The sequence below is a fragment of the Amia ocellicauda genome, chromosome 3, assembly GCF_036373705.1.
Source record: "Amia ocellicauda isolate fAmiCal2 chromosome 3, fAmiCal2.hap1, whole genome shotgun sequence".
Lineage (NCBI taxonomy): Eukaryota > Metazoa > Chordata > Actinopteri > Amiiformes > Amiidae > Amia > Amia ocellicauda.
This window is the reverse complement of record NC_089852.1, coordinates 43330537-43357750: the sequence shown is the minus strand read 5'-3', so window position 1 is coordinate 43357750 and position 27214 is coordinate 43330537. Positions and strand designations below refer to the sequence as shown.

Below are 27214 nucleotides of genomic sequence, written 5' to 3'. Positions count from 1 at the left end.
AAGCCAGCATGTGTCATGGTATGGGGGTGTGTCAGTGCCCACGGCATGGGTAACTTGCACATCTGTGAGGGCACCATTAATGCAGAAAGATATGTACACATTTTGGAGCAACATATGCTGCCATCCAGACATCATCTTTTCCAGGGACGTCCCTGCATTTTCCAGCAGGACAACGCCAAACCACATTCTGCCCGGATTACAAGCACATGGTTGCATAAGCAGAGAGTGCAGGTGCTAGCATGGCCTGCCTGCAGTCCTGACCTGTCTCCGATTGACAATGTGTGGCACATTATGAAGCGCAAAATAAGGCAATGAAGGTCCTGTACAGTTGCGCAGATGAAGAAATGCATAATGGATTAATGGGGGGGAAATTCTGCTTGTTAAACTTAACCAACTGGTGTCTTCAGTGCCCAAACGCTTAATAAGTGTTATTAAAAGAAAAGGTGATGTTACACTCCTTTTTGGAGTGTGTTGCAGTCATCAGATTTGAAATGAGTGTATATTTTCAAAAATAAATTAAATTCACAAAGTAAAACATCAAATAATGTGTTGTTAATGTGTTTTCAATTATTATTATTATTTTTATTTCTTGTCAGACGCCCTTATCCAGGGCGACTTACAACATAAGTGTAAAACAAAGTGCAAAAATACAGTTGAGTAAAGGCATCAATCATTACAAATTCAATTAAACTAAACATAGCAATTCAAAATATAATACATTTTACAAATACCAATTTACAATTTAGACAAGCAAGTACAGTAAGTGAGGTCCTACAAGCTAAGTGCTGTCAAGATGTAGGGTCACAGTCAAGGGCTACAGGAAAGGGAGTAAGGAGGAAAACAAAATCGAAAACACAAGAAGCATAATAAAAAACTGAGAAGTGCTATCTAGCAGGGATAAAGGACTAATATTACAAGTACTGCTGGAAAAGATTTGTCTTGAGTAAGCGCCGGAATGAGGTCAAGGACTCTGTTGTTTTGACTTCGGTGGGCAGGTCGTTCCACCACTTAGGGGCCAGGGATGAGAAGGAGCGGCTCTGGAGGAAGGAGAGTGGAGAGGAGGCAGAGTTAGTCTTCTGGCACTGGAGGAGCACAGTGGTCTGGAGGGGATGTATAGAGAGACGAGAGACTGAAGGTAGCTTGGTGCAGTGTGGTTGAGACAGCGGTAGGTGAGGGTACAATGTCTTGAACTGAATGCGTGCCGGTATCGGGAGCCAGTGGAGGGAGCGGAGCAGTGGAGTAGCGTGTGCGAACCGTGACGGAGAGAATAACAGATGAGCCGCAGAGGTCTGGATGAGCTGGAGCGGCGGGTAGTAGTTGCAGGCAGGCCGGACAGGAGGGAGTTGCAGTAGTCCAGGCGGGAGAGGACCAGTGACTGGACGAGCAGCTGAGTGGAGTAGTCGGTGAGGAAGGGTCGGATTCGGCGTATGTTGCTCAGGAAGAATCTACAGGTGCACGTCAGCGTGGTGATGTGCTGGGAGTAGGAGAGCGCAGGATTGAGGGTGACTCCTAGATTTTTAGTGGAAGAAGGAGAGAGTGTGGTGGATTCCAAGGGGATCGAGATGGGGAGGTCAGCAGAAGGTGAGGAAGAGTGGGGGAAAAACAGGAGATCCGATTTGGAGAGGTTGAGCTTGAGGTGGTGCGAGTGCATCCAGGCGGAAATGGCAGACAAGCAGGAAGAGATGCGAGAGGGCATGAGAGGGTTGGAAGAGGGAAAAGACAGGAAGATCTGGGCATCATCAGCATAGAAGTGGTAGGAGAAACCATGGGAAGCGATGAGGGGGCCCATGGAGCAAGGGTAGAGAGAGAACAGGAGCGGGCCCAGGACGGAGCCTTGGGGAACGCCTGTGAGGAGAGGTTGGGGGGTGGATGAGGAGCCTTGACATTTCACTCGGTAGGACCGGTCGCTGAGGTAGGAGGAGAACCAGGTGAGAGCAGTCCCAGAGATTCCAAGGTCAGAGAGGCAGGAGAGGAGGATGGAGTGATCAACGGTGTCAAATGCTGCAGAGAGGTAAAGGAGGATGAGGACTGAGGAGAGGGAGGCCGCCCGAGCACAGCTGAGGGAGTCAGTGACAGCCAGGAGAGCCGTCTCAGTGGAGTGAGCTGTGTGGAAGCCGGATTGCAGAGGATTAAGAAGTGAGTGTTGGGACAGAATATATAGTATATAGTACAGGGTGAATTGATTTTCAAATTACTCTTTTTTCCATACTGTCCCAATTACGATTCCACAAATTGCTAAATAAATATCAATAGACTGTTAAGGTAATATCTCTCTCCTTGTCTGCATGAAAAACTTTGGTTACAAACTCACCATCTAAAGTGGGCCATCTAAGTGGAGACGTCAAACCCATAAGCCAAAGTACAAGAAACAATTGGGGCAAACGTATTTTTTCACAGTAGTTTAATCCTCACTGACAATATTTTGGGTATAGATAGATATTACATTAACATTCTATTGAACTTTAATTATCAAGTAGTTACATTTTAATAGATTTTCAATGAAATGTCTATTTAATATGAAATTGCATCACGTAATCTAAATCGTTACTGAAATTACTCTATAATATGTATAGAAATACATTCTATCTGACTGTAAATACTTATTTTAATGAAAACAAGTCGTAAAATCTGTATTCTGTCCTCTTGTTTCACTACAAATTGTAGTCCATGTTTATGGGGTATTTGTTCCCATTTATTGTGCAATATTGTTGCAGAATTTGTGTTGGAATTACTTGGTAATTTTTCAAGGTTTCCTGCAAAGGCTGTTTGTCTATATGAGTCTCTCATTTGAATTTTAAGTTTGTAGTGTGCAGTTTGGCAAACAGTTTTAAAACAAACGTAAAAATCAGTTGGTGACTGCCTGGAATCTGGTGGGAATCTAATCATTGTTAGTGTGCTTATCTGTAGTGAGCAATGGATATGTAAATTCATTAACTGCCAATGAGTGTTTTTGAGGAAAGTTGATAAGAGAGTTTCATGCTTTACTAGGAGTTCTGTTTTTTCAATCAAACTGCCCTCAATGTGTCTTGTTACTTTGAGAAAAACAATCCACTTTACTTCAGCAAGGAACAGGTAACACAACACTATTGTCTATCAATACAATTTTAAGGATAAATAGTTCAAACAATGTATTGCGTATTCACAAGCAACACAGCTGTCAAACACATAAGCAATCCTCACTTTAATCAGCCAAAGATATTCTGTGTACAGAAGAGCTCCAGAGGATGAATCTATATTAATTTAATTTAGTTATTTCTGTTTACAAGTGTGGAGGGAGCACTTACATCCTCAAAGCAGGAAGATTTTCAAGTTGACATTTCATGTGAAACATGTTATCTCCTGTTGACCTTAAGCAAAAAGAAAGCAAGGTATTTAGCACGTGAATGTTCTTGAACTGAGGGGACGATGTATACAAACCTTTAATATTTTCACCACTACATTTTCAGTAAATCTTCTACAGAAGCCAATTCTCATCATTAATACACACTTCTATGAGTTATATATAATATAGTGTATGCTTAAGTAACCAATATGGTAACTGTTCCTTAATGTACAAGGTAAAACTAGGTAAGGGTAACTTTGAAAACCCAATCATTTCAAGATGTTTGATGTTTGACATGGGTTATAACCAATATTCCTATGCTTAAAATATATAAACTGTACATCATTTTGGAGTATACTATTCATATAGGTTTTGTTTAGTTCCCTTTGTCCTTTGCTGTCAAAAGCAGCAGCAAGATTAACTAAATAATGGAAGGAGACTGATTGCCCAAATTAGCATTTAAGATATGGTTATTACTCCAACTGATGTCGACTCTGAACATGGTCTGGTACAAAATCTGATTGAACCTGATAAAAAATTATTGCATGTATATAGACTATTAAAGCCTTCAGACTCTTCAAGGTTATAGTCCTGAATCTCCCCAACTTCATAACTGCGCAAGGGCCTCTCGTTCTGCTGAAGCCATGGGTTGGCGGCAAGGCAGTTAGCTTAGAAAAAATGAGTTTCTTCTTGACAGGGCCATATTCATAAAACATTCACAGTATTTTATGCCAACGCCTGGAAAAAAAAAAACTAATTTTTAAGAAGCAAGGTATGATGAGAACAATTGAGGATGCTTCCCTGCAGGTACTTCCACAGTTCCATTCTGGTTTCGCAACATTGGGACACAAATGTCACAAGCTCTACTGTTGTCGTGGTTTAAACCATTTCATTAAATGTTTAAATCTCTTGCAGGCATTTTCAGAAGTCTGCACAGAGTGAATTCTCTCTCCTTAAAGGCAAGGAGTCTCTTAATAAACTTGCTCCAATATACTTTTTTTTTTTGTATACTCTTGCTTTAAGAATGGTGTAAGAAAGGAATGCAAAGTAGAAACCCAGATATTGCACAGAAGGCAAACTCATAACTCAGTAATGACAGATGTGTGATACCTCTCTCCAACTGGAATAAGGCAAAGGATGATGTGAGGAATGGAAAAAGGCAACACAATAAATACAGTGCAGACTGGAAGTATGACTTGAACCGCCACCCAAATATTAGCAAGCTCAGCTGTCTGTTCTAGAGCTTAGCCTGGGTTTCTAACATGCACCTCCAGACTCAAGAGCTCAACCCTGCTCTACAGATATTTTACCACAGGAATCACTACTAATGTCTTTTTGCATTAAGGGCAGCATCCTCGCACCGTAGAAAACCTTGCTCTGTTGTGGCTGATGCCGCAAACGTCCTGTCAATGATATAGTCTGCCCTAAGTACACCGTTTAGCACAAAGCAGTACCACAAAACAGGGTATTTACTCCTGCAGGGTTTCCTAGGATATTTAAATAAAACTTGAATACCAGCATATTCCTGTGGGGCGCAGGAGAATGCAAGAGACAATCCCCTGCCCCCCGCCCCCCCCCCCCCATGGATCTACACGAGAGGAGATTTCAAAAGAAAATAAATAAATGATCAAACCTGAGGGGTACAGCCCACTTTTCTGCTATGCCGCAACATTGTAAATATGCAAGTCCTTTAAAATGCAAAGAACATCCTTAGCATATTGTATGACCAGTTTGAAAAAGCAGGACGTAAGTGAAAATGAAGGCACGGGTCTTTTTATGATGGGAAAACAAGCTGGTATAAACACTAGTCATATGAAGAACACAAAAATAAAAAGAATGTATGAAATTAACATATTAATGAGAGAAGAGCAAGGCTGCATGGCTGTAATAATAAATGATATTATGAATTTCAAAAAGGCTTTAACCAAATTCTGCTTTCAAGAAAAGAAAGCATGCACTTTGATCTTGGCGATTTATTTTCACCATAAAGCATGTGCATATTGTGCTGAGAGGTACACGTGTTTGTGGAGCTTCAGTCAAACCCGTTCTTGAGCTAAATGAAAACCCTGGCAAGAAGCGCCTCGCTGTGCATCATTTTACACCTCATTTGAAGTGCTGTGTTTAATCAATATTAATGCCTTGACTTCAAATAAAATGAAACAAACCCTCAGCAGTTTCATGTCAAATAGTATTTTTAACTTTAAATGGTGGAAAACCATTAAATACGTTCTGACATTGTCAGCTGTATTCCCTCAGCATTTATCAACATGGGCGGCAGTGTAAAATCATGATGGGTTGGGGGGGCAATATTAAATTACAGGCTCTCATGTTTACATCTGACATCTACTTTTGTTTTTTTATTACTGTTTGATGTTTTTTCCTTGAAAACATAAATGTCTTGGCTGTATCACAGTAAATAAATATTAACATGCTGGTATTATTATACAAAATATTAATCTGGTACAGGGGGAGGAAAACACTTTTTGGAGAGGAGACAAGGGCTCTCAAGTACTATTTACAGTTTAAGGTGCTGATTATTGGCACTGATTAAGTTCTTCCCTATGTATTAAGTTAAAATATATAATTTTAAAGTGTTCATGATTTAAACAAAGCTCGACTGCACTGACACGATAACAAAATACATTGTGAGCATTTCAAATGAATATATATATATATGTCTGTGACATCTGTGACATCTGTGTAATATACCCTCCCCATGGAAAACCCAGATATGCTTTCGGTATACGAGTTATTCTCGAAAATTGAGTTCATGCTCAATTAGTGTGTGTCCACCTCTCAACAAAACTTTTCTTTTCATCTCTCCCACTCTAGATTGATGGAGTTCATTAGCACATGCGTGTGTAAAATACTGAGAGTAGCTTCAGGGCAGTAAGGAGCATGCAAGGCACGAGGCTACAGACAGGTTCATATATATGTACAGTAATAAAAAATATATGTATACTGGACACGATATAGGTGCATTTTGAAGATGTTGCTGGCAGACATTCTCATTAAGAAACCCAAAATGAAAGTATATTTTCCTTGATCTCTCGCAAATGTAGTTGAAAACATTAATATTGGTAAATTTGCAAAATAGATTTCAAATTATACCACGCTACACTGCAATGGCTGGCTACTCGGCATTGCTCAGCATCAATATGTCTTTATTGATTGGATTTTATTCATAGGTTTCACATTGTACGCCAAAATTAAATGACATGACATGAAATGAAATGAGTTCTAGAACAATGTGTCTGTCAGTTTATGCGTATGTTAGTGCCCTATTAAAGATTTATATTTTGTTCGTTTTGTTTCTTAAACTCCTCCCCTTAAAACTTAAACTTAAAAAAAAAATGTGCAGATGCTGGATTTGACGAGGATACAACTGATTTTCGACAAGGGGTTCTGTGTTAATTCTCACACTATGAACGTGAGCAACTGTAGCCTGGAGGTGTATATAGCAGACATAAACAGAATGGCAGAATCGGCCAAATACGCAGTCAAGGCTAACTCCTGAAAAAGCACAAACCTTTGGCATCAGGGCAAACTGGGAAGCAGGAGGAGGGCTCAGCACCTTTCCTGACCCAGATGTTGACCTAATTACGGTGTGCATGATAAATAAGACTAAGAATGCAGAGAGGAAGCCCATCTGGGAAGGTATAAGGAAGCCAAGAGTGCAGGAGGAAGACATCTGCAAAATTATAGTCTCAATCATATTTAAAGCAAACCTCTCAACAGTGGCATAGGGCACCCGGGTTTTTAATGTGTTTGGAGATAAGTAAAGATCTTGGATTTCGATCCCCCTGGATCATAGCAGACTATTCACAAATGCTCCCAGACAGGAAGCCCTTCTCAGGTAATTAAACAACACTCATTTGGCATCACTCACTGTAATCAGCCTCTGTCAGCAAATTTTTAAAGAATGTGAAACTAATGGGAATAATACAAAAAAAAAGTGTACTAGTCTATATACTCAGTTTTCGCACATGCTTAGAATGCAATTAAGAGTTTGTTTGTTTTTTTGCAGTTTGTGAGCATTGCCTGACAGGTTGTAATTCATTGCTTCTCCAAATGTAAACTAGCTCAATAATGATGTATCACAACCTAATAAATTCTCACACCTTGTTCACAAACACTTGAGGGTGAGGGAAGTGGAGACATATACATTTTTTATTACGCTTAATCTGTTAATAAAGTATTAATAGAAAGTTACATTCCATTGACATTTACAGTCATTTACATAATGCCTATTATTCACTTAAACAGGGGTGTTGTTGATGTATAATTTAGCTGTAATTAATTTTCTGTTCTCATTCCAGCCCCTAATGAAAGCAGTTTCCCTGCTTGGCTGTGTTATGTTAAGGTTCAATCCAGGTTGAGGGCACTGGGTTTGAGTACAGATTTTCTGTCATTTATTTTAAATGTAAAATTGTACCTCTTGGATCATTTCTTATACAAGTCCTGTGATGTACTAATATGAACTCAATTAACTGATATAAACAGTAATAATGTTGACTCAAGCAGAAACACAGCCAGGGTCTTCGGAGGTCTTCACATCCCGCTATTTAAATGTGTGTTATCTGCCAGAGATAACAACGGATGGAACTGTAATGCAGACATACTGTTAATTTGTCACCGGTTTGAGGCACTTGGCTATGGGAGTTCGAAGGCATTAAAACTCCTACAGCATAACCAAATGTACATGGAGTAATTTAATGTAAAATGTGCTTCCCTCAATTACATTTGGAAATGGTGAGGGACTATTCCTCCATTTTATTGGTAAATGAAACTTCGAGTTTTCTCTGGTGAACCATAAACTGGCATGTGGCAGCGCATTATGAACCATTAGTAATATGAATTCAGGCTTGCACATTTACATTTATCAGTGGATGATATAGATGCCCGAGGATTTCATGACATTAGATGCAGCGCAATGAAAGTCCTCTGAATGGAAATTATATACCCCAAGACTGAAATGCAATCAATTATAAGGGCATTCGGCTGCCACTATGGAGTAATAGCTTATCAGTAGATTTTGAAGTGCATAGAGCAGAACAGAGCACAGTGGTTTGCATGCCAAGAGTGCATTTAGAAAAGAAATGTTCCCCACAATCCCGCTTCTCATTACCGCCTCACTTTCCTGGCTTCACATATATCGGATTTAACTCAGAAGGATGGGTTAATTGGTCGTTATATATATAATAACCCATATATATATATATATATATATATATATATATATATATATAATAAGCCTGGCTAAACATCTTTACTATATAGAGAAAGGCATTCAGGTTAACGATCTCCTAAAGTATTTCCTAAAATTGGTACTAATGGTGAAATATATTGATTTTTTTGTTTTTATCTGCTCATTGAATTTTGAAACCCCTTTGCAGGAAAGCTGTATTGCCATGTACAGGTAGGCAGAAGAAACGCCAGCAGCATTTCAAACACCAAAGGTATGAAACTGCAAGACGTTTGTAACAGGATAAGTCTAAATTACTATTCAATAAAGTTCCATTGCTCCTCATATTGAGTCTTATCTTGGTTTGTGTCCAGCGATGTCCTGGAGATTAATCTATACCTCCTGCACGCTCCAGGACAAATCTTGAGCGCCTCGTAGGTTTGGTTTCAATGCCTTTGTTTTAGAAAGTTACTCTATCAGCCTGTTGTCTTTCTTTGTTTAGTTTTTTGCTAAATTGTTTTCATTTGTTCGTATAGTTGGATCTTTTTTTCCCCCACAGGCCTATTGGTAGGTCAGAATTTATAGACCGTAACGCTATGTTGTTGACAGTACGTGGTAAAAGGTCGTTATTACAATGAGTACATTCCACGTTATTAATATGAGAATGCTAATTTTGTGATTTACGGTTTGTAATACTCCTGTTTTTCCTCTTTTTCGGAAGAGAAGAGGGAAACCATTTGCATATATATTGTCTCATTGCTATTTTCTGCAATCAGTTCTGCTCAACTGATTCCAACACAATAATACTGCACTTTTAAATGGACCACCTTTCACAGTGTTTACTCAAATGTGCTTTAACTCTTGAAAGATGAATGACCGTATTGCTTCACCACTCGCAATGTGCTTGAGGCATATGATTAAAAGGAAAAAACTAAAACTAAAAAACTCTCACTTTTCATGTCTTAATGCTTAAGTGCTAATGTGAAACCAAGGTATTACCATTACAACACTTTTCATACAAAATGGAAAATGCCAAAAGCATTTTCTGTGTACCCAAAATACATAATTATAATCCGTAACAGGGAAAGAAAAAACATATGTAGACATTTACTGGGGACTGAACCCTTCTAGAACAATTTAGATCTGTGTACGCAGCGGCATTTTACATCATTGTCTGGTCATGTATTATTTTCTACATGAGACGATAAGACCTGGTGCATCCTTCCGAATGTAACCTCCAATCCATTTATAGAGAGTAGAGGAAGTTGTCATTAGATTTTAAAGTCTATTTTAAAAGAAATAATGGTATAGATCAGTCCCACTCCCATTCAAGGGGCTAGGGTTGGCTCTAGACCCTCAGACACCACTCACAACTCATGGTACCCAAGGGATCCCATCAGAACAGCGAAGCCATCTCTGTATTAATTGTGTTTTAACGCAGAGTTTATAGAAGTAATTACCAGTATGGCTATCAGTAGTTACCAGTGAAAAAATGTGAAATCCATAAAGAGATCTGGTTTGTGAATCACTGGCCAAGAACAAGCGCTGGCATCTGTGATGTCGGTTGACAACCGGAGCCAGGCAATGACAGCATAACTTTGTCTCAGCAGCCCCCAGCTTCTCTGGGATTTCATGCCATGAGGCTGAGGGACTGGGTATTGATTGATGCTGTCAGCTGCTGCTTTTGTCACCACACAGTGATACCTTGTGAAACAGAAAAGAAAACAGCAGCAGGGGGATTAACACAGTGAGTGTACTCGGTGACAGATACCTTGCACTGTGTCTGCCGCTGAGAGTTCAATTGGCATTGTGCCTCTGGGTAAAAACAATTGCTTCTCTGTCTCCTGGGAGTCTATCGGAGAGACTTGCAACGAGATGGGGGGGCATCCATTTTTTGTCACTTCTCTGGGTTTCATTCCACTTAGGTGTGTAGGTAAATGCGATATAATGTGTGTGTATATATACATGTATGATTCTGAATGTATTTACATGTGGGTTTATATGACCAGTATGCCGTGATTCAGGTATTATTCCAAGTGGTGATAATGGGCTGTTCGAAGGGCATAAGTACGATACAAATATTGCTAAGGAGACTAAACTTCACTACATGGATTAATTGCACAACATTATTCTAGGGATAATTGTGTTAATTGACTACTACACTTACATCCATGTTGTTTTTTTCTGGGCTGAACCAGGGGCTAATTCAGGGGTTCTGATCTCTGGTCCTGGAGGACCCCTACCCTGCAGGTTTGTGTTCCAACCCAGCTCTGAATTATTTAATTGAACCCTTAATTGAACTAATAATTTCCTAATGAGAAACTTTTAATTATTTTAAACAGTAGGGGGCTTAAGTATAGCATTGAATAAATAACTTATTAAAGAAAGAACTATTTAATTACAAAAATTAAAAAGTCAAATCTAAGCAGATTGTTACTTCAATTGAGAGTTAAATAATTGAGAGCTGGGTTGGGACATAAAACAGCAGGGTAGGGGCTCCTCCAGGGCCAGGGTTGGTCTAATTGTTTGGTTCAGAAGACTAGGCTGTCTCGGTCAATCTAAACCCCTATCCTTTTGTTTAGTTTTTTCCAACCAAGCTATGAATGAATTAATTGAACCCTTCATTGAAGTAAGTGATTACATTTGACTTTTTAAATTATGTAACTGATAAAAAGTTGGTTCCTCTACAAGATAAGTTCCTTGTACAACTTAAAACCTCAACTGTTTTAAATATTGAAAAGGCTCTGAAAATTAAGAGTTCAATTAAGTAATTGAGAGCTCTATTGGAACCAATAACAGCAGGGCAGAAGCTCCTCCAAGACCAGGGTTCAGAGCCACTCATCTAAACCATGCTTTAATTCACTGTTTGGAGTCGGGGATAATTCCTACCTTGGGAAGAGCTTTGCAGTGAGAGCTGCTGTTTGAAAATGGTTTCTCCATGGGTGCCCAAGCAGCGCGACACAGCAGCTTGTTACTGGCAGATTAATAACTAGTGTAATTTGCGAAGCCTTCAATTAGTCAAATTAGGTTTTGGTGGGGATTAGACAAATTCTCCGGTATAAGCAGCATTACATTTGTAAATTACTTGTAAGTCTGCCATTAGCGCCAATTTGAATTCAGCTTCATCTTTACAAGTAGGAGAGACGGTAAATAATAGTAGTAATAATGGGCAGAATTAGTACTGACAACCAGTTCCCCGAGTTAGAAACTTCAGAGGCCTGATTAACCGTGCGCGCATATTCGAGTAAATACGGTAGCTCTGCAGGCTGTGTTGCGGAGTGCTGCGCTGAGCTGCGCAGGCAGGTGGCAGCGCAGTCAGTCCTCTGTAGTTCACAGTGAGTGGTTACCGGCACGGAAGCTGCAGTGGTTTTGCTGGTGCTTCCCGGACAGACGGGGCTTGTTGAACGACAAACAGCGCAAACGCCAGCCGGTCGGGTCGGGTCGGGTCGGACAGGCGCGCTGGAGCCCCGGTGCGATGTGCAGCGTGTGCGGCTGCGGTCTGAGCGCACGTAGCTGAGCCTGTGATTACGGTAGTGTGCCAAGTGTGCCAGTGGCAGCCCTGCTTGTGCAACTCTCCACACCTGGGGAGGTGATGAGACGGACACGTCGATGCGACCAGCGAAGGATACTTTAAAACTTTAGACGCGCAGGTTGTCGAGTTTGACTGGAAAGGTCCCTTGGATGGTTCCCACGCATCCCACAGAGTGTCTGAGCTGATGAGGCAGGGGCTGATGGACTTGTGTCTGTCTGTGCTTCATACGAGCAAACCGCTGAATTCTGCAGCCAGACCTGAATGTCCAGGTAAGATTTGGTTTGCGTTGTTTCAACTGCATGTAGAGAGAAGATTGAAACCTTTACAGCATCCGGGCTGGAAGTCTGTAGTGTAGTATGTGCCAGGTGTGAAACACGCATGATGATCCAGGAAACTTCAGTATTTTAATTGAAATGATGTAAAGAAAAAGTGCTATTGCTGCAGCAAATAAAGACACCAGGTAGATGTTTGCGTCTTTGCGATGCGTGTGTGAAAGTCACTGTTAGGGGGGGGGAAAAAAAACCCACGTCCAATCTTTTTATTTTTAATTTATTTAAAGCAGCTAAAGTTAAAACTTCCCCAATATTCAGAAACCCTCTCCTATAGGTATGTAAAGTACAATGTGTTACTTCATATTGGAGTGGGAGTTGATTGTTTATTTATTGTCTATTAAATCCATTTAAAATGCGTTCTTTAAAGCTGTTTTGTTTCATTATTCGTCGTCATTTATGGTGTTACAGCAAATATGTTGAAGATGTATTATATTGCAATCCATATTAAAAAAAAAAAAAAAAAAAGTCTCCTCACAATATTTTAACCAAATACATTTTTTTTTTCTAAATGGATTTCTCAAAAAATATATTCTTTCCCCTTTATTGTTATTCTCAATTTTGTTTTTCTGTGCTCTTTTGTAATTATTCTGTTTAATTTACCATTACAAAAACTAGCTGGTGTACCTGTATGAACAGTCCATTTTGAGCATTGGTTTTCCAATACTTTAGTGTAGCTGTCATTGAGATGCTTTTATACATAGTAATTACACTACCAAGTTCTCTAATCTACACTTACACATTTCAAGCAAGCACAATTTGTGACTTTATAATGAGTAGAAGTGGGTTCCCATATTATTAGGTTTGACCTTCAGTGATTCAACTAGAGGATCATGAGAAATCTAAATAACGTTTTAAAGCCCTTGTAAGACATTTCCATAGCATCTAGGACAACACAGCTTGCAGACATGTTCAGCATGTTACATTAGGAAGCCACAGTCCAGTCTTGTTAGGACAATAAAGAGGATAAGTTTAATGAGTCCAACTGCAGTTGTTTGACTATTCGATTGCACCATTGCAGGTTTCCCTAATGTTAAATTTGGCACTGTGCTATTCTTCTAGAGAACGTGCTATTCAGATTTTGCCTCTTGCTAAGCCCACCAAGGGCAATGAGGAAGACTGCAGATCGGTGTACTTTTGTCTCCCTGACACTGTCAAACCTCATCCTTCAAACCTACTGATGATCTAATGTGAGAAAACCGAGCGACTGAGCCTAGCACAATGGGGCTTAGACCAAGAAGACTTGGATGTAGGCTGGTGACAATAACAAGGAAGATGAAGAGAAAAAAAAAAAAAAAAAAAGCCTCACAATTTGGTCTTAAAATGTGTATTACAAAAACAACACAATGGCACCTTTCTATCTACCACCATACCGCGCTGCCTGATTGTGACTTATTTATAGATGTGTTTTTTAAGCATTATATTGTGTACAATGCACTCAGCCTGCTGGATGTCTGAGCTTAAGTGTGGCCATTATTGCGGGCTGTGACTTTGTCTCAGCCTTAAGAGAACAATCGATATTCTAGAATTGCAATATAACGGACCCCAGATCACTTTGTCCAAAGCATGAATTTATGCTACAATAAAATTGTGATGTTTTTGTAAACCGCATGGCTCCTGCTTACCCCAAGAAATGGCAAGAAGTGTGAATGCTTCTTTGCTCGATAAATGTGACGATCGTAGTCCAGCGAGAATCTTCTCAGTGAAGTGAGGTGTCGTCTTCCAAATGGTAGCAGCAATGCTGTACAAATGTATTAGACTCACCATTAGCGTGTTTCTCTCTACTCTTTGCTTTAGCTGAACTTTCTCACAAGTAAATGGATGAGTTTAGTAGATTTTAAAATTAGGTTATTCATCTTGTTGGGCCAACTTCATGCTCCAGTCTATATTTCAAACAGGTTGTTCCGCATCGCTAGTGTGTACCCAGAAAACAGATTATTTTCAATTCCCAAAATATATGCTGGCATTTCAGGAAGAATGGGTTGCGGTAAGAAATGCTTAATCAATTTGTAATGATTAAGGTTTTATATCATGTCTAGTTCAGTATTAGGCTCAGTGATGCACAAAGAGATGAAACTGTGCTCAGAAGGAAGGTATTATTAAACAATATGGTAAGGTTTAAATGCATTTTAAACATCTAACATAATACAGGATGTATACTAAACACCATAACAATAACAATAAGAAATCATTGAATTTAGTTGGTATATTTAAGCACAAATTAATGGTATGTGTTGATTAAGTTCCTTATGGTGATCTTTTTTTGTAATAGTGGTGGGAACCATCTTACAAAAATAACATTTATCGAAAAGAAAATGAGAGATTACGGAAAGCTATTGCAAGCAGGGCTAAGATACGGCAATTATTTCCTGATTGTTTCACAAGGTCATGCATATCCTCCCACCTATTGGATTTTCCACTGAAAGACCATTAGTTTAATTAACGGTTCTACATTCTTATAGAAATAATGTTTAGGTAACTAGATCTGTGGAAAACATGTTCTGCTGATGTTGGTCTTTAACATAAAACCATTCAACATAGATTCCACTGGGCATTTTTCCTTGAAGAAGCACTTGTCCTAATTTTCCCAAAGGGCAGCACAATATTAATCCGGTGTAAAATCCATATTTGACAACATCCTTTTAAACGTGATGACAGCAGTCATGTTTGTCAGCTTGCCTGGGAGTTTATCACTGTTGGAACAGTGGTCGAGGTTTTCTAGGTGGTACCTAAACTGGTGCCCGCTAGTGGCTAATTTTGGAAAACTGAGTTCATTTAGTGATGGCCTGTATGGAAACCATTGCTTTCTAGTTAATATGTACAGGTTACAAACATGTGTCCTATAAACACTATTATAAGATATTTCTGTTCCCCTGGCTCCTCTTATGATTTTAAAGATGCTCAAAAGTAATAAGAAAAGTCAATAACTAAGATATCCAAAGTTTAGAAACGTAAACATAGCTTAAATTACTTTAGGGTTAATGGAATGGCATATTCATATTAAAAAAGCAGTTTGGATGGACATGGTAAATATTTATTTCAGAACTCATCTATGAATGCGCTAATTAATCCTCTGAAGGGGCGTCCTTATTGGGCCATGGACGCTCTATAGCTTGTCTCCACTCACTGCGGCCACCAGAGGGAACTGATAAGCAGCTGCAGTTGTTAGAAATGCCATATTTTTAGGATCTTCATATTACAGTTTTCAACGGGATATTATAACACTGAAATGCACTTACCTGAAGCAATAGACCCGACTGTCTTTGTGCTGTAGCTATTTGTATTGCATTTGGTTTGTATTGTCAAGAGCTTGTCCTGCCTTTTTTTTTTTTGTACCTCCACAGTACAGTGCAGTACAAAGGTGATAGCAAACAATGATTTGAGTGTGTTTGTGTGTGCGTAGAAGGAGATGTTCATTATCATTAGCTTTCATATAATTTACACTTGCTTTGATCTATAGCTTCCCTTTACCATGTCTCGCCTGCAAAGTGTCTTTTTTTAAATTTTCCCATCATTTGTTATCTTTGTCTTTTTCAATACACACTCACCTAAAGGATTATTAGGAACACCATACTAATACTGTGTTTGACCCCCTTTCGCCTTCAGAACTGCCTTAATTCTACGTGGCATTGATTCAACAAGGTGCTGAAAGCATTCTTTAGAAATGTTGGCCCATATTGATAGGATAGCATCTTGCAGTTGAGGGAGATTCTTTGTAAACCCTAGAAATGGTTGTGCGTGAAAATCCCAGTAACTGAGCAGATTGTGAAATACTCAGACCGGCCCGTCTGGCACCAACAACCATGCCACGCTCAAAATTGCTTAAATCACCTTTCTTTCCCATTCAGACATTCAGTTTGGAGTTCAGGAGATTGTCTTGACCAGGACCACACCCCTAAATGCATTGAAGCAACTGCCATGTGATTGGTTGGTTAGATAATTGCATTAATGAGAAATTGAACAGGTGTTCCTAATAATCCTTTAGGTGAGTGTATGTGTGTGTGTGTATGTGTGTATATATATACAGTATTTGTGCAGGGAAACATTAGGCATAATGGCAGTTTGGTTCCTGAGCAGGAAAGATGTAGCTGTTGTTTTTTTGTTGTTGTAGCCGCGCTTTGCTTGTGATCGAACCAATTAATACCTTAATTACGCCTGTGGCAGTTTCCCTGTCAAGCCAGCGGTATGGAGATGGATTGGACTGCCACTCCACTAGCCCGGAATCACTCGCTGAGAGACAAGTTCATCAACAGAAGACGCAAATCCATCCATTCTCATGTAGCCTCCTCTCTAATTCATTTGTGCAGGCGGAGCATGAAGGGGCACTTCCAAACTAGTTTTGATAGAGGAGATTGGGACTGGATCAGCATGAGAGAATTCAGCTTGCCACAGCCCAGTCACTTTGAGTTGCATCATGTGTGTTTTTTTTCTTAAGGTCACAACTCTTTCCCGCCACTACTACTATGTTTTTTTTCTTATGTAAATGAGCAGCCGGTTCACACCCCCTGCCCCACGCCAGTACCAACCCCTCGCTTACCTCCTTGTGTGAAATAAATGCAATTTCACATTTTTCCTGTAATGCAATGCCAAATGTAAGCAAGGAGATTTCCTGAACTGCACCATCAGATGGGATCCTCTTTTGTAAAGGTCTTGTGACTGGGACCTCCAAATCCTTTTGTATACATTTGACTGGTTGCAATTTTGGCAGAGATTTAAGACCATTAACACACCAGAGAGAGTGGATGATTTTTCTGTGGGACACACAATTTAAGGATACCATCACAGCCTAGTGAACAGGGCAAAGGTTCTGTTGCAAGGGATATGAAATATATTTCACTCATATTATTACTGCATGTATTGTGTGCAGGTGGTACACAACAATGCCATAATGTTTTCCCCTATGAATGCTAAGTGTGCAAAGAAAAAAAACATTTTATATATCTTTATTTCATCCTCTGGAGAACATATGCCAGTCAGATACTCTGGGGAGCTGAACATAAATCTTTCATAGCCTATATACTGTTAGTATAAGTAGGCTTTGCAGTATTCAATAGCTTTCCATTGCCTTTTATAATAGAAACGCCTAAAGAAATCTTCTTTATGGCATGTTAGTATCACTTGGATACCTTTTTACTGCATTCAGTATTTTAAGAAAATAAGGAGATGTATTCATACAAAATAATCTAGATTGCTAAGGAGTCTTTATAGTGCCATGTACATAGGTTTTACTTGGGTGTCAGTAGTTCACCTAATCCTCTCAAAGAATGAGTTATTGCAGTTTACATTCCCTTTTCTGCCAAGTGATTCATTACTGCAGAAGGTATGAACTTACTAGTTTTGCTGTGATCGCTGAGTGCCCATTTTCCAACTCTAGACGTCATTTCAGATCTTTTTATGTGTCAATGTATATGGTTTTAATATTCTTTGAAATTGAAATTGCTGCAAAAAGTACTGCTATTTATCTTTCTTTCTCCCTTTACGAAAGAATTACACACCTCTGCTTTACTGAGGAACACACTATAACCGTGCATGTTATGTATGGTTCATTTTATTGATGCTGGAAGCAAAAGGAAATTTACTTCCTTGAAAAACTAATATACAAAATCTCCAATGTAGTTAAATTGTCTTACAGAATAGGAATTCGGTTCTTCTTTCTTTCAGCTCGTATCCAATAGTCAAGACAATCGGACATGTTTCACATTTTCCATATATGTAGTTATTGAGGTTATTGCAGGCTTTTTTGAGACTGATTTGGGCTCTCGGTTATTTTAAATTTTGTAGAGCTAAATTTGCATTTCTTCCTTCTTGTTCAATCAATCAATCTGTCTCCGTGTAAAACCGGAAGAAACTTGTTGAATACTAGCTTTACTACTTAATGTAATGCCAAGATACTGAAATTTGTTGTCCACCATTAATCAGGGACTGGAATTGAGAAGGCTGTAGAATTAAATATATATATTACAGCATTGTTTTTTATGGGAACACATCATTATCTAGAAATATACCTTTAAGCAGAAAACTTTTTTAAAATAAGTGTTTTTCCAAGCTGCTTTGCATTCATTAATATATAATTAATACATGCTTGTTCTACCACAATTAAGTAAACTTATTTTCAACTAGCTACCACTCTCAGAAGTCAGTTTCTTAATGTGATGCAGTGCCGTATGATTATGTGCATGTACCACAGCATATGGAAAGCTAATTAGACTCCAATATTGTGCAGACCTTATGTATATATGTGGACATTTAACATAAGAAGCTGCTGTTGTGGAATTGGAATTAAATCATTTTAGAATTAACTTTATTCTACTGTTCTTAGGTGTGTGAAATGAAAAACACAAAAAAGGAATCTAATGTCAGGGGCTCTGGAATGACTACAGTACGAGAATATTTCAGTGTATTTTTTTTTTTTCTTCTCTCCAATTGAAAGCTAATCTCAGCTTCATATTTCTGACCATACCCCGCAATATTGATGGCCAGTACAATAAAGTGACGCAATGACCTCTGACCTAAGACTTGTATTTATATCACAAGCCACCGTTCCATTCTCAGTGGGGTCTCAGACGTCAGTCACAAACGCTTGGGTTTTCTGATATTTAATATCACTCTCGGGAAGAAGAGACTTCAGTTTCAGTGCAGCTCTCTTCTTTACTAATGTGGAGATTAGATCTAGGATTTGAGCTTGTTACTCACAGCTTATCGGTCTGTGACACTCATGATATTTTATTGCAGTAAACATGCTTTTTGATAAGGGCGGCTCTTTCCAGTGGAATACTAACAAACATTTGATTGATAGATATTGCTTTATGAAAATCAGAATCGTCTATGAAAAGTTATTACATTGATATATTTTTATTAAAGATTGAAAGATTATAATTCTGCACTTTGATTTGGTAATCCTTCTTAACCTAACGGACACACACAAGATACGTTCCTCTTTAAATAAAGTTGGAAACAAGCAGCCAGTTATTCAAATTGGATGGGAGAGCTGTATTTGACAAATTGCATTATTTCTCAGAGGCTGAAAAATGTTTTTGAAAGGGAAGTGTGTCATGGTAGTACATCTATGGTGGAATTATAGCCCTTAAGTGTCAGAAAAGATAATGTTCTTCCCACATTGTCCACACCAGATGAACAAGTAATATAAATCGTACGATACAAACCCTACTTTAACGTACTGCCTCTCGCGTTTTGAGGTCTCTCATATACACACATGCATCCAAACCTGTACTAAACCATTGCTCTAATAGTTTCAACTTGATATGAAAATGCCTCAAACCAAAAACCCACATGCATAATGTCTAGAATTGGTTCTTCAGATGCCAAACAATGACACTGTTGATCACTGTTGACTGCATTTGCTCTCGGCCTGCCCTGAAGTTCCTGCTCCATGTTTTAACATGATTTGGCTGCCTGGCGCTCAGTTGTGCCAGTGTGAACCTAAACCCATAGATCAAAAGAGCTACAGCTTGACACTGCACACTAACACGGACATTGTGATTCGTTTCTAGTATGTTCTTCCTGAAGGCTCCCTCATTAGGAATCTCTTAATGTCCCACAGGGAGACCAGCGAGGGGACACGAGGTTTGTGAAGCCTTTTGAATTTGTTTCATCTCAACGGGCGAGTCACAAAGTATAAATGTAGATTGATCGTATGCATTTGGGAACAGGATTGTTATATAGCTGTTGTATGTTTGTTGAATTTGTATTTCATCTGCTACCTGAGATTTACTCCAACTTTGTTGTTGTTTTGTTTTGAATTGGCAAGTCAGAGCTGAAATTAAGTACACAACATACTTGTATTTGTGTCTAGTAAAAGAAAATGCATATATTAACAAGCTGTACATTTTTTAACTTTGTGATTGTTGCATGGTGCGTACGTACTTCCATCTTCCACTTAATGCCTTACTTAAGAAAGACATCTAAGGCAAAAAAAAAAAATATATATATATATATATATATATATATATATATTCTCTAAAAAGTTCCACACATCCATCTGACATATAGTACCCACTAAAATGGAGAAGCCCATTACTCTAAGTTAACTTTTTAATGATAATAAAGCCATTGACATAAATGGAGCGATTGCACAGTAATGCTGATTAATCATCATTTTCTGTCAGAATGTGCAAATGTGGTTCATAAATCTACACTTCTGAAAAAAAAAATACACTTAGTGCCAAGAATGGACTTTATTGCAGGGATTTATGTCCCCAAAGGGATTTTTCAGGCTTTAAAGTTGCATGAATTGTAAGAAAATCAATGAGCAGGGCTTTTAACTTCACTTTGGTGACTGATGGCAAAGTTCAGAAAGTTATAGCTGGTCTTCATATACTAGATGAGTGCAAAGTTGGTTCTTCTTTTATTCCTGTTCTTTAAAGAGCAATTAGCAGGGTTCCATGAAAGGGGGGTGTATTAACCGTTCGAAATGTTTGTGAACATGGGTGTGCCACGGAATGAGTTAGACACATGAGGAAAAAATGAAATAATCAAGAATAAATATGTTTCTAGCAGATACAAATGTGTCTGGGCATCAAGACAAGCTGAGATTTCTCACTTAAATGTTTAAATTTCAGGTTTATAAAAGGAGAGTGCGCAGGTGGGTGGGCAGGATGGGTTCGTGTGCCACTCCAAATGTTAAAGTTAATTAGGTGTGCCTTGAGCTGTACACAGTTACGAAACACTGAAATCAGAATGTTTGTATTTTTTCCCCAAACCGTAATGTGACGGACATCCCTACAGTTGGTGTTCCTCCAGCAGCTGAAAGAGATCTGAGAGACGGCAGCCTTTAGGACTTTCCCCTCGCACAAATCCAAGATGACATTTCAAAATCATTTCACCGAACTCGTACATTTCAAAACACCACAGGACATGTGCAGTGACAATAGAATTTACTCAAACAGTTGTGGCAACGTGTCAATGTATAATTTATGTTTGCTTTTTCTTCCCAGTCATACATTTCTCACTAACAGAGAGGTTAAGATGAAGGGGAAAAAAATGAATTATTCTGTAGTAAGTTATGGACTCTGTCAGTAAGTAACTGAGCGATATGTTGAAGACGAAAGATCATGTTTTAAGTCCTCCTGGATATTGAATCAAGAAGATTTGTTTCTCTGTTTTGTTCATTTGAAATGGTGCTTTTCAAGTTTGGGAAAGCACTTAGGTTGAGGATAAAGTATTGTGTGTAATAGCCTACATCTGGCACTACAGCTTAATCTGTGATTGTTCAGCTAGCCTTTTATATCATTTTGAATAGAATTAAAATAGCTTCCTAGCTTTTGTTATCCCCCCTCCCACACCTCCTACTCACTTACCTTTCTCTGAGAGTCCACACTGTTTAATAGTGTCCATAGCAATTTGCTGCAGTAGCACAATAAATACGTTGGGTTTTAAAGTAGGAGTGATTGCATGCACAGCAATGTTGTGTTAAAGTAAATCTGCAGTTTCCTTAAGACTAAAGTGGTTGTTTTGATTTGAGTAATACAGCGCTATAATGACCACAATACATTCTGGTACCACAGTCTGGTTGGTGAGCTGGTAATGTGACACGTCTGCAGATATTCATGACATGAATATGTACACCGATCCTACGTATGGAATCGTTTGAAAGAAACAGGATCCGCTTTCGAGAAAAAGGTATAATTTGTTGTTACGGCCACAGTTCTCTGTACCATTGTACATTTCCTGAACATTTCCTTTTATATTCTTGATATTGTTAATGGTTTCATGTTGTTAATTTTGTTCTGTCTATAAAGCAATCATTAGTTGAATTTACTCCTTTCTGGGGGCTACTTTAATAATTAGTTTCTTGTAGTTGTATACAGCTATTGTCTTATTTCAGTCAACTACTGTGTTTAGGATATTCAATCAGCTTAAACAGCATAAAGATTGTGTGTTTTGGGACAGGCATGTGGTTGAGGACTAATGTATATGATAACATCTGCTGCCTGAAGAACGCTGATCAGCACCAATCAACACGTCAAACACAACAGTAACAAACTCAGGTCTGTGTTAATTATAATATATGTGGTAAATTATTTTGTACGCCTATTTTAATGAGATATAATCACTTCTGATAGATGACACTGTAACCCTTTGTCTATCTGAAGATATAAAAATGCTTCTCCAACTCCCATCCTTAGTTCTTTTCTTCACTTCATGTGGGAGGAGCGCTCTGGGTTAACCTGTATTTATATTTTTGTAATAAACGTGTTTCTTCTTCATCTGTGTATCCTGAGAAATTCTGAAACCACTACAGCACTGAGATCATTGAAAATGTTAATAATAATAACAGAATCGCATTGTAAATGGGATCACTGAGGGGAATGAGCATGAGGATGAGATGCATTTTCCACAGTTGTGTGTTTGTTTGATTTGATCATTCTGTCGTGGCAGTTGACTGGAGTATTTGTTGCCATACAAACACAGAAGTTCTTCTCTGACATCAATCTGAAAAACTCCCAGATTAAAAGACATGGAAGTTACTATAGGGAAAAACAACAAGGGTCCAAAAGCATAAGCCCCAACCGGGTTATTTATCTATATAGTAACAAACTCCCCCCCCCCCCCCCCCCCTCCCCCCTGCAGGAGCAATGTACATTACTCTGTTGTTATTTATATCTGTCTTCAATTCTTGACTGGGGAAAATGTTCAAGAGGACCCTGCTGCTTTATGCTACTTGGCTGCCTTCTTTTCTGCGATAAAATTGATTTTACTTGTTATGAGTATGAAAGAAACAGTACAGAAAGCCTCAGAGATTCATACGATATGCAGAATGCAGAGGAAAAGCCATCACCCCGTGATTAGTGGGTACTTTGCCAGAGTTAAATTTATGGCAGGCAGCTGTTGAATGTCTGATAGACGTCTCCAGACTCCAGCACTGATACACAGGAGCGCAGTTGCAACTCCAGAGGAAGCACTAATCAGCACAAAGGCAAGGGTAGGAAACTCTCCTTCAGATACGTACGATTGGGTTACTACTGGCTATTCAACGCAGTGTAGTGTGGAAAGCACTGGCTGATCGTTTTGCCATTTCCGTCAGTGAAAAAGAAAGTTACTCTCAATTCCAGCCACAGCACTCTGATGTTTCTTTGTGCAGGCTGTGTGTTTGTGTGTCCTTGATGTCTTATGTCTGCCTGTTGTTGGTTGGTTGGCTTTTTTTGACAAGTTTGATCATAAGGTAAAAGAATTGCAGTGGGGACAGAGCAGGTAAATTCACTTTGTGAATGTAAACTACATTTTACAGGCTAGTGCATAGTTTGCAAGTTTCAGTTTGCAGGCGGAGTAAATTGGTGAATGTACAAATAAATGATATAGGTTCTTATCATACTGTTTCTTTTATTACTTATATTTCTCTTTGTTTCTCCTTATTTGAAAAATTGGTATTTTACAGTATTTTGTTATTCTGTTCCATTAAGTTGTGTGCTGTAATAGAAAGTGAAGAGAGTATCAAGTGTCACAGAGTATTTTTAGAAATGGGTGTGTCGGGGCAGTGGAAACAGTTGAACTGAGGGGCCTGCCTGGATGTATGAGAGATCCTCCTTCAAACTGCTTTTGGTTTCCCTTGGACTGGACCAATTCCAGCTCGCATGAGTGTATTATTTTCTCACAAAAGCCAAATATTGAATCATCTGATCTACTGGAGTCTGTCTTTAAATGCTCTGTAATCTGGCGACCATAGACAAGTTAGCTTACGGCTTATACGATTCAGGGCACGTTTGAATGGCTTGTGCGAGGTCACGTTTGGTCTGACAGGAGAAAAACAAGAACCCCCCAAGTTCAAGCTCGACTCCTGCGGCTCTGGAAAGTGCTTATGCGCTGGGACTTTAAATTCAAGCAATAAAGGGAAGGCAGCGAAACGGGTAAAACCAATGTTGCCATTTTAAAGCTAATGAAAACAGACACCAGATAATAGAAAAGTAAAAAAGATATGCAGGCCATTCCCTCGGTTTAATGCTGGCGCAATATAAGAGGGACAGCATGCTGAGAGGTTAACAGAGTTTCTCGGGCCTCAGAGGAGCATTAGCATGGTTAACACCTCTTTTACTGTGATTGAATCCCATAAACCACAACCTGGGAGGAAGAAGGGACCAGTTTTATAGGTGTATGGTCTCGTGACAAGCATTCAAGGTCACAAACAAGGATGGTATCACTTGGAGAAGATACAGGTTCTGTGGTTTTTGGCGGGTGTTTTTCATGTTACTATGGCGCTGTTGGTCTGCTTTCTGATCTGTAGAAAGCCTGATCCCTTTCTCATCTGTTTTATTGACATAGTCCATAGGAAATTTGAGAAAAGTAATGTTAACAAGTAGCGGATCAAGCCATAGCTGAAATGTGTTGCTCTTATTCCTTTTCATATTATCCCAGCTGTTTTTGCTCACGTGGTGGTGTTTACATTTTACTTTGTTTGTGAAATCAAATGCCCCAGAACTGCTCTGTTCCTTCAAGAAATTTCCTTATCCTCCCTTTCCTGGCCAGCTCAATTAAATGTTACAATCCTTTGGAATTCAAGAAGACTAGCATCACACGGGCATTCGTAGACATTCAAAGTAAGTTGGCGAATTGTGGACAATGCAGTGCTGGTGGTTGGTATGTCGTAGACTTCTCCCTAAAGAAATTACTGCTGCCGCTGCATTATTGCCTGAGAAATGCTATTTTAAACTTGTCTCCACACATCAAAGAAAATGCAATATATATTCTAATAAGATAAGCATGCCTAATAATGCCTCAAGTCTAGAAGTAAACAACCTCTTCAATTGAGGGTTTTTATTTCTGGAATTTTATTATTTTTGTGAGGTTTTCTTTTCTTTCTTTAGTTTTTATATACCCTTCTGAATTTCTCTTCTGGTTTAAGTCCACACCTGCAGGCAACACAGCCTGCTATAAAAGACTGCTGGAGCTAGAGCTCGTAGGCCAGTCTCCTTTTCATTTGGGCATTGCAGAATTATTTGCATCCAGCCTCTTAATTTATATGTATTTCCACTGTTTGATCTCCCAGGGTCCCTGATTAGTTGCAAAATGTTTCATTGTTTCCTCACTGTGCCCCCCGGCTCAGAACCGTGGACCAAATCCCCCAATGCCCTGTGCCTACCAGCAGCATCACAGTTTTTCGTTCCCTATTGAAGTTCATCAGATATTCAAAGGTGGGCCTTATCGTCACTTTGTGGAGGGGGACAAAACTGGGATTAGCTTTCTTCACCAATATTGTAGAGCGATTGTGAAAAATGGGATTATTCATCATGTTGAGTTATGGAACCCTGGTGACAGATAAGCTCTGGAGAGGTTGCTTCTGGGGGAGAGAGATACTCATTATCTGTGAAGCTAAGGTTTTTCCTCATAAGCTGTATCAATGGAAAATAAGTTGTCTCCTTAGTCTTAAGAGAGGTTTCTGGCCTGTTAAGTATCCTCTGGCATTAGCTTTAAGGCATTTATCATGCCCACTATTTTTTATTTATTTTATTTTACAGCTAAGTTTTGGAAAAGCACAATGCAACAAAAAAGACAATTGTGGAGTCAATGACTGTTTTGCTGAGGAGTAAAATGATTCTTATCTCAGTATCTGGTAAACAGTGTCTCTCTCTTTTATCTGCAAGTAATTTAATCAGAGGGATTAATTTATGATCTCTTATCTGGTGCATTACACAATGCCTGGTGTATGAAATGTTCATAGCTATATAGATTTGTCAAGAAAGTTATTATTTTGGTGTCAAGTTCATACTGCATGACTATTAGAGTTGTCTTGCCCACTACCAAGGCAAAATGTGAAAAATTGAAGCATGAATCAATCAATCGGTCAGTCAATCAGTTAATTACCTGCATTAAGATCTCAATAACTGCAGTTATGCACCACTCAGTTACAGCATTGCATTACAATTAAGCAAAATGCGTCAGTTTCAAATGAACAATGGAGGAAACCAAGGGCATTCCCACCTGTGGGGTGTCTATATTGATGTGGTCCAACACAGCCCACTCAGTGTTCAATCAGGGGAATGTACAAATATGCTCTTGAGGAGGCACATCAACTGACATGTGACTGACATGACGAAACTGATCGCCAAGACATGCAGGGCCTGCTGGAGTGTCAGAGTTCCCCAGAAGTCACCACATGAAAGCAAATATCTGATTGCAGGAGCTTTGTGATCGATCAAGCATGGAGCTATCTGCCCTGTAAAGCAATAAGCAACCGAAGCTTCTCCAAATAAAAAGACCAACATGTTTCCTCGTGAACAATATCCTGTGAGATGCCAATCTCAGAGGGTTTGATTAAGCACATTATTGCCATATTGGATGGTCAGTATATGAGCAAGAAATGATTGTAAATGTTACAGCAACAGTATAATTGCTATTGCTACTATCCCCCCCTGCCTCAGTTTCAAGGACTGTCCTGAAAGGCCCTCGTAAACATTTCTTGCTTTTAAGACTGGCTCTCAGAGTGTAATGCAGGGTTCTCTTGCTTTTTCTTTTTCTCAGTGAATGCCTCTGTGAAATATGGAGGAGCGAATTTTATGGAGACTGAGCATTTGCTTAAATTGGCGTCAGTGAAGCGACAGCTGTTTCGTAATACAAAAATAGCACTATTGGCTAAGCTCTGTGGTTAGTAATGCATTGAAAAATTCATTCAAGACTGGCATCAATGAATTTATTTTCACTACAAATTTCCTTTCCCCCTCACCATTTGCGAGAAGCCATTGTCATTAGATTGAGAATGACAGGAGGAAGAAATGAATCTAGCAACATGGGAGGAGGAGGATTGCCAAGCACCTAATATCACAATATTAGAAAAGACAGATAATAAGGGAGCACGCTGTGTTTAATAGATAGCCCTGCTCTTTAGATGGGCCTAT

At 39.1% G+C, this 27214-nt stretch overlaps 1 protein-coding gene across 8 annotated transcripts in view; it reads left to right on the top strand.

Annotated features, from left to right (window-relative positions):
* sgcg (sarcoglycan, gamma) overlaps positions 1-27214 on the top strand; it is a 150659-nt gene that overhangs the window by 70481 nt on the left and 52964 nt on the right. For 3 of the 8 annotated variants that reach the window (XM_066699639.1, XM_066699633.1, XM_066699632.1), the window contains exon 1: positions 23018-23310. The exons of 2 other annotated variants lie outside the window; for them this stretch is intronic. In XM_066699639.1, the coding sequence (XP_066555736.1) occupies positions 23221-23310 (90 nt within the window). In that variant the 5' untranslated portion in view covers positions 23018-23220. Of the gene's footprint in view, positions 1-11043; positions 11137-11811; positions 12309-23017; positions 23311-27214 lie in introns of those variants that run through there. 3 more of the 8 variants (XM_066699638.1, XM_066699637.1, XM_066699634.1) reach the window with 2 other exon arrangements.